The 12,709-nt window shown below is 39.9% G+C and overlaps 1 protein-coding gene, 1 non-coding gene and 1 pseudogene across 2 annotated transcripts; 2 read left to right on the forward strand and 1 right to left on the reverse strand.

The window, feature by feature from the left end:
* Positions 1-393: 393 nt before the first annotated feature.
* On the forward strand, positions 394-493 carry LOC148295529 (U6 spliceosomal RNA). Its single transcript, XR_015834826.1, has one exon. It is a non-coding gene; the product is annotated as a U6 spliceosomal RNA (small nuclear RNA).
* Positions 494-810: 317 nt separating this feature from the next.
* LOC148295530 (5.8S ribosomal RNA) lies at positions 811-944 on the reverse strand (annotated as a pseudogene).
* A 4,956-nt stretch (positions 945-5,900) lies between these two features.
* On the forward strand, positions 5,901-7,144 carry LOC110770799 (chemocyanin-like). Its single transcript, XM_021975018.2, has 2 exons — positions 5,901-6,157; positions 6,508-7,144. The coding sequence occupies exons 1-2, from the start codon at positions 5,980-5,982 to the stop codon at positions 6,963-6,965; spliced, it is 636 nt and encodes a 211-aa protein (XP_021830710.1). The 5' UTR covers positions 5,901-5,979; the 3' UTR covers positions 6,966-7,144.
* Positions 7,145-12,709: the final 5,565 nt, after the last annotated feature.

Here is a 12,709-nt window from a genome sequence, read left to right on the forward strand (position 1 = left end):
CTGGGAGCTCACGAGCAACTTCCCAGTGGGTCACCCATCCTGGGATTGCTCTAGCCCCTAACTCGCTTAACTTCGGAGTTCCTAAGAATCCGAAGCCAGTGGGCTCCCAAAAGGCCTCGTGCTATATGGATGCGGGTGTGTACATATAAGGCACATCCCCCACTCTCCGTTGGTCGATGTGGGATCTCACAATCCACCCCCCTTAAGGGCCCGACGTCCTCGTCGGCACACTCGCACCACACGGCAGAGTGGCTCTGATACCATTCTGTCACGACCCGACTCCCCTAGCACGATATTGTCCGCTTTGGGCTCCCCCTCTCTGGCCCTCACGGTTTTGTTTTTGGGAGCTCACGAGCAACTTCCCAGTGGGTCACCCATCCTGGGATTGCTCTGGCCCCGGGGACATCCGATAAAATTGGAACGATACAGAGAAGATTAGCATGGCCCCTGCGCAAGGATGACACGCATAAATCGAGAAATGGTCCAAATTTTTTATTGTAAGACCCGTGTCTTGGGGAAACAAGAACGGTAAGCAATCCCACATCGCTCGGGGAGGGAATGGTGAAGTGCTTTAAATGTGTGGGCACTTCTCTTCCTAGCACGAGGCCTTTTGAGAGCTCACTGGCTTCGGAGTCATAGGAACTCCGAAGTTAAGCGAGTTGGGGGCCAGAGCAATCCCAGGATGGGTGACCCACTGGGAAGTTGCTCGTGAGCTCCCAAAAGGCCTCTTGCTAGGAAGAGAAGTGCCCACACATTTAAAGCACTTCACCATTCCCTCCCCGAGCGATGTGGGATTGCTTACCGTTCTTGTTTCCCCAAGACACGGGTCTTACAATAAATATCAAAGACTCGATAGTTCACGGGATTCTGCAATTCACACCAAGTATCGCATTTCGCTACGTTCTTCATCGATGCGAGAGCCGAGATATCCGTTGCCGAGAGTCGTTTTGACATATTTGAAGATGACGACGCCGCCCGCGCGCACCGTTTCTGTCACGACCCGACTCCCCTAGCACGATATTGTTCGCTTTGGGCCCCCTTTCTCTGGCCCTCACGGTTTTGTTTTTGGGAGCTCACGAGCAACTTCCCAGTGGGTCACCCATCCTGGGATTGCTCTGGCCCCCAACTCGCTTAACTTCGGAGTTCCTATGACTCCGAAGCCAGTGAGCTCTCAAAAGGCCTCGTGCTAGGAAGAGAAGTGCCCACACATTTAAAGCACTTCACCATTCCCTCCCCGAGCGATGTGGGATTGCTTACCATTCTTGTTTCCCCAAGACACGGGTCTTACAATCCACCCCCCTTGGGGCCCACGATATTGTTCGCTTTGGGCCCCCTTTCTCTGGCCTCACGGTTTTGTTTTTGGGAGCTCACGAGCAACTTCCCAGTGGGTCACCCATCCTGGGATTGCTCTGGCCCCCAACTCGCTTAACTTCGGAGTTCCTAAGAATCCGAAGCCAGTGGGCTCCCAAAAGGCCTCGTGCTATATGGATGCGGGTGTGTACATATAAGGCACATCCCCCACTCTCCGTTGGTCGATGTGGGATCTCACACCAGGGCCTTGGAATTTGTCAAGAGCAGAGAAGAGAGCGGTTTGCAATTCTTTCTATGGTATGAAGGTCCCTGAAGGTTACTCTTCAAATATAAAAAATCTTGTATCTTTACAAGATTCAAGACTTCTTGGCCTTAAATCACATGATTGTCATACCTTAATGCAACAATTGCTCCCTGTGGCAATTTGTTCTGTTTTGGAGAAGCCTGCAAGGTATGCAATAACTCGTTTGTGCTTCTTCTTCAATGCTATATGTGCAAAGACGGTTGATGTTTCCAAGCTAGATAAGTTGGAAGAAGATGTAGTAGTTACTTTGTGTTTGCTTGAAAAATACTTTCCACCTTCATTCTTCGATATCATGGTTCATCTAGTAGTACATCTTGTCAGAGAAGTTCGTCTATGTGGGCCAGTATATTTTAGATGGATGTATCCGTTTGAAAGATATATGAAAGTTCTAAAGGGGTATGTTCAGAACCGTACTCATCCTGAAGGTTGCATTGCGGAGCGTTATATAGCTGAAGAAGCTGTAGAATTTTGCACTGAACATTTATATGATATTAGTACAATTGGAGTGCCATCAAGTCAGAAGATAGGAGTTTCAAAGCCATTATCAGGTTGCACAGTGAGCGTAGTTGATCAGGACCTGTTGAACCAAGCACATCTATATGTCTTGGAGAATACGGAGGAAGTCCTACCTTATATCGAGTATGAGTTTTATTCTTTAAGTTTCCATTTTAAATTATTCCTTATGTTAAATTTAAGGTATGCAATAATTGATTGGGACCGTAATGCTTGAATTTTTCGTGTCATGTAGGGAACATATGATCCACATTAAGGCCGCTTATCCAAAATTTAGAATGAGAACAAAGTGGCTGCAAGATAAGCACAATAGCACTTTTATTCAATGGCTACACTTCAAGGTATATGTTATTCAATAACATATTGGACTTTTAATTTTCTTCTTTCTATGTTAGATTGAATTAAGATATGATTAATTTGCAGGTGCAAAGTGAACTTGATGAGGGAGGCAATCATGGGGTATCAGAAAATTTAAAGTGGCTAGCAGCTGGTCCAAACATAGCAGTGCCATTATATAGGAGCTATCTTATTAAATGTGTTAAATTTAACATCAAGGCACAAGATGATGTGCGGACAGTTCAAAATAGTTGAGTTTATTTACTTGCACATACCATGCAAGTTGCTAGTGCCAAGGATAAAAACCCAATTCTCTCAAATATGGGTTTTTATGGTGTCATTCAAGAAATTTGGGACCTTGACTACCAAAAGTTTACAATCCCAGTCTTTAGGTGTGATTGGATAGATAGTACTTCCGGCCTTGTAGTCGACGAACTTGGATTTACCCTTGTAGATTTGAGTAAAATTGGACATAGGAATGACCAATTTGTTTTGGCTTCTCAAGTCAAACAGGTATTTTTTGTTGACGACCCGATGCATCATGGTTGGTCGGTAGTGTTATCAGCGCCTAATAGAGAATATAATGATGTTATTGGTGATGATGTTTTAGGTGATGTGAGAATTGAGTGTGAGCCATTTACTAGAGGGATGCCAAATGTTGACACATTTGATGAACTAGTGGGTGAGTTTGGGAGTCAAAATATTCGAGATGGGTGTGAAGATATATGAATTGAATGATACTCTTGTAATTTATGAAATTACTTATGCCCTAAACAGCACTACTGTATGACATTAATTTTGTAATAAATTGTAATATGTTTTCTTCACTTTCATTATGCAGGTTTTGGCAACAATCAGTACATAAAATACTGGTTCAGTATTATAAAACGACGGTCCTCATAAAACTGTGAAAAACAGACGTCTGTTTTCATAAAATTGTCAATAAAAAATGACGTTTTGGAGCATTCAACGACGGCATTGAATTTACCGACGTCTAAAAGCGAAGTAAAATTGAAGAAAGACGACGGTATTGTGAAACAGTTATTAACGATATCACGTCGGAGAAGCATAAAGAGCCGACATGTAATTACAAATAACACGACTCCAGTACCATAATACCGACGTCTAAAAGGACAGATATCGAACCTGAACGTTACAAAAGACGACGTCTTAGAGCATGAACTCGTCCGTAACAAATCAAAAATCGTCGTCTTAAAATTTTACCACGTCGCTTGTTATATCAAAAACGAAGTAAAAAATAAACAATTCACGACGTAATTTGATATCCAGAGGTAAATTTGTCGACGTAAAAAGATATTTTGACGTCGTTCTTTTACAAAAACAACGTTATATTAAATATCCACGTCTCTTTTTTTATTCTTATGTCGTTACATATATTTTCCACATCGATTGGCTGAAAAACTTCGCCGTCTCAGATATATTAGACGACTATTATTTTGGTAAAGACGTCGTATAAATAGAGAAACACGGCTGTCTTTTACATGATCACGACGTTGTATATAAAATACGACGACGTTTATAGAAATAAATATGTCGTAAGTCATGAGCCTAACATATTTTCCACGTCGTTTATTTTATATACAATGAAGTGGAAAAACCATTTCACGACGGTTATATAAATATTCCCGACGTCATATAGTTTAATAACGTCGTATTTTATTTATTTAAAGACGTATTGTATTTATTTACACGACGGAGTTTGTATAAAATAGGTCGTCTATTCTTATCCTTGACAATTTTTTGGCTCATTTTTCAGTATACAGACGTCGGTTTTTGGTAATGACGTTGTTTGTTAGAACAACGACGTTGATGTACCATAACCGCTATTTCCACATCAATATTAATGGAAAAAATGAAGTGGAAAAAGTATTTCACGACGGTTATATAAATACATTGGACGTCGTATGTTTAAATAACGTCGGATTTAATTTATTTAAAGACGTATTGTATTTATTTAAACGACGAAGTTTGTATAAAATAGGTCGTCTATTCTTTTCCACGACAATTTTTTGGTTCATTTTTCAATATACAGACGTCGGTTTTTTTTTGTTCATGACGTTGTTTGTCATTACAACGACGGTGATTTCGCGTCGTGGTTTTACTTTGCAAAAGATGTCGGTCGATTTTACGACGGTTTGAAAACCCGATACACGACGGTGAATTTCCGTCGTCTTTTGCCTTTTTTGTAGTAGTGTCGATTGGACTACCCACTTGCTCTGATCAGGCTCCACCATGCAAATTTTCAGCCTCGATTACTCCTCCAGAGCTCTTCCTATAAATACTAAGCTCGAGCTACATTCAAAGGGTTCAAACAACAAACCAAAAGCCTCCCACGGAGCAAATTATATTTTCCTGTAATGCACTTTCAATACATTTACTTGCTTTCCTAGGAGTAGTGATAGATTGTAAGGAAAATCCATTCATCAATATATCATACGACCCTTGATTTTCAAGGCGCCGGAGCACCATCTTTGTTACTCTCTCATCCACCCCATATATCATACGACCATCGCTCTCCTAGCAACGCGCCGGAGCACCGCCCAAAACCCACCATCAACACCACCACTAAACGGCCTTGTAGCTCAGGCCGTGAACCTAACGGCCGAGATCAGTTCCTCTCTCGGCCACAATCGTTTGATTAGGAGTCGAACTCAAACAGGCGCACCACTTAACCATTTTATCCAAACCGCATCACCATCTCGACGCACGGTAGACCGTGCTGGCACGCCCGCGCACAACCGCACCGCATCCAAAAAAAGGATGTCACGTGATGACGCATATCCCCTCGACCCGGAGCACCAGGCCGTGAGATTTGCGCAGCCAACAGTTATATGTAGGTGGTGGATTATAACACTTTACAAAGTTCAGGTGATTAAAAATATAAAAATATAAAAGTTCAGGTGGTAATGACACACATGCCTATAAGTTCAGATTGTATTTATGCAAATTTCCATTAAAACATCAAGGCATGTAAGTTTCCAAATCCTGGAAATTTGGAAGTTTCCATAAAGGACCGTGTCTCCATTGTCATTGGACTCTTGTAAATATGCCAAAAGACTACTACTCTTCAAACCATTAATTTCTCGAATGAAATAATAATTCTTTTTTTTCACATCCGAAATTCAAATAGTTGTTTTGCAAATTCAGTTATCACATACTACTAGTTGTAGAAAGTCAAGCATGACGGAAAAGTCTTTTTTACATGGAACTTAGAAAAAAGTAGGTGGCTGGAACTTTCCACTGGAAAAAGCATACAAATTTTAAGACGACCGGGCGTTCACATGCATATTGCAATTTCTATACGTTCCTCGTCAAGGCTGCCGCGTCCAAAACTCCAACCAATTAACAAGTCTTTCTTCATTCTTCCTTACTTCTTCTGTAAGCTAAGTTGTCGCTCTTCTGTATTTATAGGCACCAATATTTCTTGCATCCTTGCAATTCTCCTCAGTGATCACCCACATACAGCACGATTTTGTACGGAGAGAGAGAGAGAGATGGAGAGCAAGATGGTGATTGTTTTTGGTTTAGTTGTATCAATGTTCTTGCAAAGTGTAGCAGCACAGACAGTTCACGTGGTGGGAGATAGCATAGGTTGGACCATTCCACAATCTGGCGCCCAAGCGTACGTCACTTGGGCTGCAAACAAGAAGTTCGTGGTTGGCGATATTCTGAGTAAGATATTCCAACCTCTCTCTGTTTTATTAAGTTACAATCAGCTTCTTTTGTTCCTAGATCCTGAGGCGATTATATATATATATGGAGTTTTAAATTACCCTTAGATTAATTAATAAATTAAGTATTAGTTTATTTTTACAAAGCACCCACTAATGTAGTGGTTTGGAGTATTTACTCCCTCAAGCAATGTCCTAAATTCGAGTCCTGACATTTGTGTAGTGTGTGTGAGTTTAGTATATTATCGTTCCTCTCAATAAGAAAGCTCCTCAAAAAAGTATTAGTTTTTTTTTTTCTTAAAAATTACTTACCTCTCTTCTCACACTAAACATTTCTTAATAATTCTTCAGTTTTCAACTTCGCCACCAACGCACACGATGTACAACAAGTACCCAAAGCATCATTCGACTCATGCAGCTCGGACAACGCAATCGGCTCAGCCATCACAACTGGCCCGGCAAACGTTACGCTCCCCTCAGCCGGCGAGCACTACTTCATCTGCACTATTAGCACCCATTGCCAGTCAGGGCAGAAGCTGGCAATCACCGTCTCAAGCTCAGCTACCTCCCCAGGAGCCTCACCACCTTCTGTGCCTCCTCCACCTCCTTCTGCTAACTCTCCTCCTACTACACCTTCTCCGACATCAAACAACCCTGCTGCTTGTCCTCCAGAGCTAGCACCATCACCTTCCCCCACTGACCCCACTGGGAAGACCGCTCCACCACCCCAACCGGCTTCTTCATCCCGGGCTGTTTTCGCTAGTTTCTTTTTGTCGTTCTTGGCTCTTGTCATGGGTTTGTTCTTTTGAAGACCTCAAGAGATGGACCAATTTTTATTATTATCATGGGGATCCATTAATTTTGATGTTTAGTATAATTTTTTATGGGAGATATAAGGGAACTATTATCCCTGATTTTTTCATATAGTCCAATCGTGATGTTTCTTTGACTGCATTATCAATAAAGGAACTCCCTCTGTTGAAAATTCGATCTCTGCCATATTCAAGTATAATATAATTGTAATATAATTGCCTACTCATATTAGCGTGATGAATTAGTGTGTTGAGACCTGAATGATAATCCAATAGCAAGCTAATCATTTTTTGTTCTTTGTCATCCGAATGACCTCATACATGTCAATAATGCATTTTGCGTTCATTTGAAACAGGCTAATACAAATACCAATCAAATGAAACATTCATAAGAATAGACCGTGGGGAATTAACCAATAATTGGTTTTGCACATTCCGTAACAATTCGTCATACAAAGAGCTAGCATAATTCGTCCTTCATAGTTTTAATTCGCTAACCTGTAGTACCTAAAAAAACTTTTAATTTGCACATTGAATGCAATCCACATATGGTTGTCTAGCTTGATATAAAGGGGTACAACTCGAAACTTACATAACAACTCTCACAAACAGCACGTCCACCTTTCCTTCCATAGGTTTGATTTGGAAGTTCGCTCATTACCCCGTCAAGGCACCTCATACAATGATGGGCAAAAAGGTCCCCGGTGCATTGAGCCACACCATAAATCGCTTCCATGCTCGACACCCCCAGCTTTTGCTTGCCATGAGCATATAATGATGGCTGAGTTTAATAGCTCTAACACATAAGGTCTCTGTTGGAGTGATTTTCCTCCCTAGAGAATATTCGTCTTGATGAGATCCATTCTTTCTCTTTGCTTCTCTTTCTCCCTGCAAAACAACACCGAGTGAAAAGACCACACCCGGGGGACTTGAAGTACAACATAAAATATCATACTTTCTAGAGTACAATATAGAATTTTTCTAAGGCCAAAAGTCACTTTTGGTCCCCCATAGTTTGGCACTTCAATCACTTTTTGACCCTGTAGTTTCAATTCTGTCAATTTTGCCATTTTAGTTTCGTATTTGTAGCAATTCAAGTTAGTATTCTTGTCAATTTCTTTGATGGTGCAAGGGGCCATTTCGTCAACTCAAAACCCTTGAGCGTAAAAGCTTGTTTGAAATTCTCCCCATTTCATATTAGGGCTTGAAATTCAACCACTAATCCCAATTTTTTAAGATTCCTAAACCCAAAATGACCAATTCCAGTTTTTTTTTTTTTTTTTGTGGGAAGAAGAATTTCAAGGTTTTAGTTGGTAACAAACTGATTGGGATACATTGGAACAAAGCATGCAATGACTAGAATTCTTTAAAACAATAATATAAATTCTAAGTTAGACCCTTACAATTTCAAAGATATTTCTTAAATTAACCAATAATTTGTAATTATAATTACTTAATTTCAGGAATAATTGCAAGCAACTAGTTATGTGTTCGAATCTCCCCTGCATCCGAGGTTAACTGTGTTCGAATCTCACCTCCTCTAATCGTTTGTATCCAAAATAAATAAATAAATATCCCAAATTCGAATGCCCTTCCCAATTAATAAAAAGAATAAGTTATACTTAAGATATTCACAACCAAATCATCAAAATTCTCTAATTGCATTGATGGTTACCTACTATATGAGTAAAGTAGAGTCAAGCATGGTTGAATAGTCCAACTTCTATGCAACTCACGTAGAAAAGTAGAAGGGTTGGAACATTCCACTTTGGGTCTTGGTTCCACACATTAATTGGACTCCAACAACAAATGCAAAAAGCATACAATTTGAGGATGACCGGCGTACGCTCTTGTCGGTGCATGCCTGGTCATGTTGCATTGCACATGTACCCTCTTGTCCTCCATGGTCAAAGCCACCGCCTCGTCTAAGACTCTACGTAGAAGTTGATCGGCATTTCATTAAGGAGAGGCTGGAGCATAAGTTAATTTCTATACCTTTTGTACCTTCTTCAAAGCAGCTTGCAGATATGTTGACCCATGCCGTGTCAAAGCCCCGATTTGAAGACTCACTTGATAAATTGGGCATTACCGATATCTATGCACCAACTTAAGGGGGAGTGTGGGAGTGAGTTAACGTTCCTATTAGGAATAGAATTGATATTTTATTGTAATTATCTAATTTGAGTAGAATTAGGAGATTTTGTACATATTTCCTATTTGTACCCCACTCTGTATGTAGTATATATATATATATTCTTCCTTGAGAGAAGAATAAACATATCAGTTTAAACCCTAATTATTTTGAGTGTACCATGGTCTGATCTTATGGTGATCATATATGAAAATCAGCCGCACAACGCCATGATCACCTTCTTTAATTTCGAATGTCCTTTTTGTGAGGGCTTGACATATCTGATCTCACTAGCTTAATAAGTGTTGGATGGCATGGAACTATGGAACTATGCTTATCCATCACAGAATTAATGCTATTTGTAGGGAAAGATGCAGGAAAAAAAAAACCAGCTTCACATTGTCATTGTCCATGTCCCAAAGTTTAATTTGGAATTCATCACCAGCAAAGCAACCATTATATGTTCTCTTTACAGCCACTTGCTTTCATCCCATTCCACAATGTATAATTCTCCTTTATTAGTCTCCCACGTGAGAATAAAGTATATATGATTTGCATAACAATAGGAATACTTAAGCAATCAAGTACTCACGTTGAAGGAGTTATGCAGAAGGTGCCGAGGAGGGTGTGGGTGTTGGGGGTGGAGAGGCCTGGTATAATTAGGTTAACATTTTATATTTTATATTTTATATTTTATATTTTATATATATATATATAAAATATAAAATAAAAAATAAAAAATGTTAATTGATGAAAATGCCCTTAAACTTAACAGAAGCTTTAACGGAGTTATATGTAGGTGGTGGATTACAACACTTTACAAAGTTCAGGTGGTTAAAAATAAAAAATAAATAAAAGTTCAGGTGGTAATGACACACATGCCTATAAGTTCAGATTGTATTTATGCAAATTTCCATTAAAACATCAAGGCATGTAAGTTTCCAAATCCTGGAAATTTGGAAGTTTCCATAAAGGACCGTGTATCCATTGACATTGGACTATTGTAAATACAGTCCCGATCTCTTGGACCACAGGGGTCCAAGAGATTTGTGGTCACTCACCGTTGGATGTAAATTCAACGGTTCACTCACTCTTGCACTTCTTTTAAGAAACTTTTTTGAACCATTGAATTAATATCCAACGGTAGGTGACCACAAGAAATTTGGGTGGGTCTCATGATAGCATGGTAACTCTGGAGAACAGAGTAAGGGGTCTTGAGAGAGTTGTTGAAGATGAGCATGCTGCAGGATTTCATGGGTGGGTCTCATGATAGCATAGTATCAGAGCAATCGATCCTCGGTTGTCTCTAAATTCTCATATCAAAATTTCTCCTCCCCTCCCCTTCAAGGGGGGGAGGGGGAGTGAAAAAGGATCTTGACTCCGACATACCCTTCTCTTCAAGGGAAGAAGAGGATTGAAGAGAAGTTTCTATGTTCTTAAGCCGTGTTCACAGGGTTTCTGCGTTCTTTAGCCGTGTTCACAGGGTTTCTGTGTCATTTAGCCGTGTTCACAGGGTTTCTGTGTCCTTAGCCGTGTTCACAAGGTTTCTGTGTCCTTTAGCCGTGTTCACAGGGTTTCTGTGTTCTTTAACCGAATTCACAGGGTTTCTGTGTTCTCTAAATTCTCGTATCGAATTTTCTTGAAACACAAATCGTATTCCTCGTATCGTATTCCTCATATCCTCGTATCCTAAATCAAATTCCTCGTATCCTCGTATCGTATTCCTCATACCGCCTTGTTCAGATTCAGATTTTCATACCCACATCCTCATCTACTCTTATCCTGAAACCCTAAACACATCTTTTTTCTCTTATTCTTAAATCCTTCCGCTGCCATGGATATCGTTTCCCAACCCAAATCCGAATCCGAATCTGAATCCCAACCTTTCAACCTGAATCCGAATCCAAATCCGAATCCGAATCCGAATCAGAATCCGAATCCAAATCCAAATCTGAATCCGAATCCGAATCCCAACCTTTCAACCTGAATCCGAATCCAAATCCAAATCCAAATCCAAATCCAAATCCAAATCTGAATCCGAATCCCAACCTTCCAACCTGAATCCGAATCCAAATCCAATTCCTACATCAAATTCCTCAAATCAAATTCCTAAATCAAACGGTCGGTTGCCAGTGGAAAGCGACCCCCCTGGTAGTTCTTCGAACATGGAGAATCTGCTTCAAAAGTACCAGTCGCCAGTGGAAAGCGACTGGTAGTCAGAGAAGCTGTTTCAAACCTACCGGTCGCCAAAATCCAGCGACCGGTCACCAGAGGAAAACGATCAGTTTTCTCCACGTTGTCAAAATCAAGAGGAGGAAATTGAACCGTCTTATGAGATTTTGCCCGCTTCAGCTCCAATACCACACCATCCATTGAGATGAATCACAAGTTGTGTGAAGACATGGACCAAGAACCAACCAATAAGGAACAGTATCAAACGCCTTGTTGGAAGGTTGATATACCTGGCACACACAAGACCAGATAGTGCATATGTTGTGAGTGTGGTTAGTCAGTTTATGCATTCACCCAGTGTTTCTCATATGAATGCTGTTGATCGAATCTTAAGATACTTAAAATCAGCCCTTGGAAAGGTTTTAATGGTCTCAAAACATGAAGATCTGGAAGTTTTTTGGATATACATATGCTGATTGGGCTGGGTCCATTACAGATAGACGCTCTACTTTTGGTTACTTTACATTCGTGGGAGGTAACCTAGTCAAAGAGGTTGTGAATTATTGTGAATCAGAAGACTCTTGACAGAATTGGGTTTCAAGCCAGAAAAGCCAATGGAGTTACATTGTGATAACAAGTCAGCCATTGATATTGCCCATAATCCAGTTCAACATGATCGAACCAAACATGTTGAGATGGATAGACATTTTATCAAAGAAAAAATTGAGAAGAAGATCATCCGCCTACCATTCATAAAATCAGAAGATCAACTGGCAGATATCTTAACCAAAGCTGTTTGTGGCAGAGTATTTCATGACTCACTTACCAAGTTGGGCATTTGTGACGTATATGCACCAACTTGAGGAGGAGTGTTGAAGTGAGTCTCCTAATTAATCAAGGAGATTTATTTCCTTGATTAATTAAGGGATTTACTTTCCTATTTTATATAATTGTCAAATCATTGTATAATTAGGAGATACTTTCCTAATTCTTTACTGGATCTAATTTATTGTAAAGCACTCATGTAAACTCTTATATATACTTCCTTATGGAGAAGAATAAAGAAGAACCTAATATATTCAAAACCAAATATCATATTTTAGCACAAGAGATCAGGACTGATTGTAAATCATTAATTAATATGCCAAAAGACTACTCTTCAAACCATTAATTTCTCGAATGAAATAATAATTCTTATGTTCACATCCGAAATTGAAATAGTTGTTTTGCAAATTCAGTTATCACATACTACTAGTTATAGAAAGTCAAGCATGAAGGAAAACTCTTTCTACATGGAACTTAGAAAAATAGGTGGCTGGAACTTTCCACTGAAAAAAGCATACAAATTTTAAGACGACCGGCGTTCACATGCATATTGCAATTGCTATATGTTCCTCGTCAAGGCTGCTGCGTCCAAGACTCCAACCAATTAACAACT

The sequence above is a fragment of the Prunus avium genome, chromosome 3 (genome assembly GCF_965620075.1).
Source record: "Prunus avium chromosome 3, drPruAviu1.hap1.1, whole genome shotgun sequence".
In the NCBI taxonomy this organism is placed as follows: domain Eukaryota; kingdom Viridiplantae; phylum Streptophyta; class Magnoliopsida; order Rosales; family Rosaceae; genus Prunus; species Prunus avium.

What these genes read in the sequence shown, in the direction of transcription:
- LOC110770799 (XM_021975018.2), top strand. Translation starts at nt 5,980, where the DNA reads ATGGAGAGCAAGATGGTGATTGTTTTTGGTTTAGTTGTATCAATGTTC. An exon ending in CGTGGTTGGCGATATTCTGA is followed by an intron (nt 6,158 to 6,507) that starts GTAAGATATTCC and finishes ATAATTCTTCAG; the next exon opens with TTTTCAACTTCGCCACCAAC.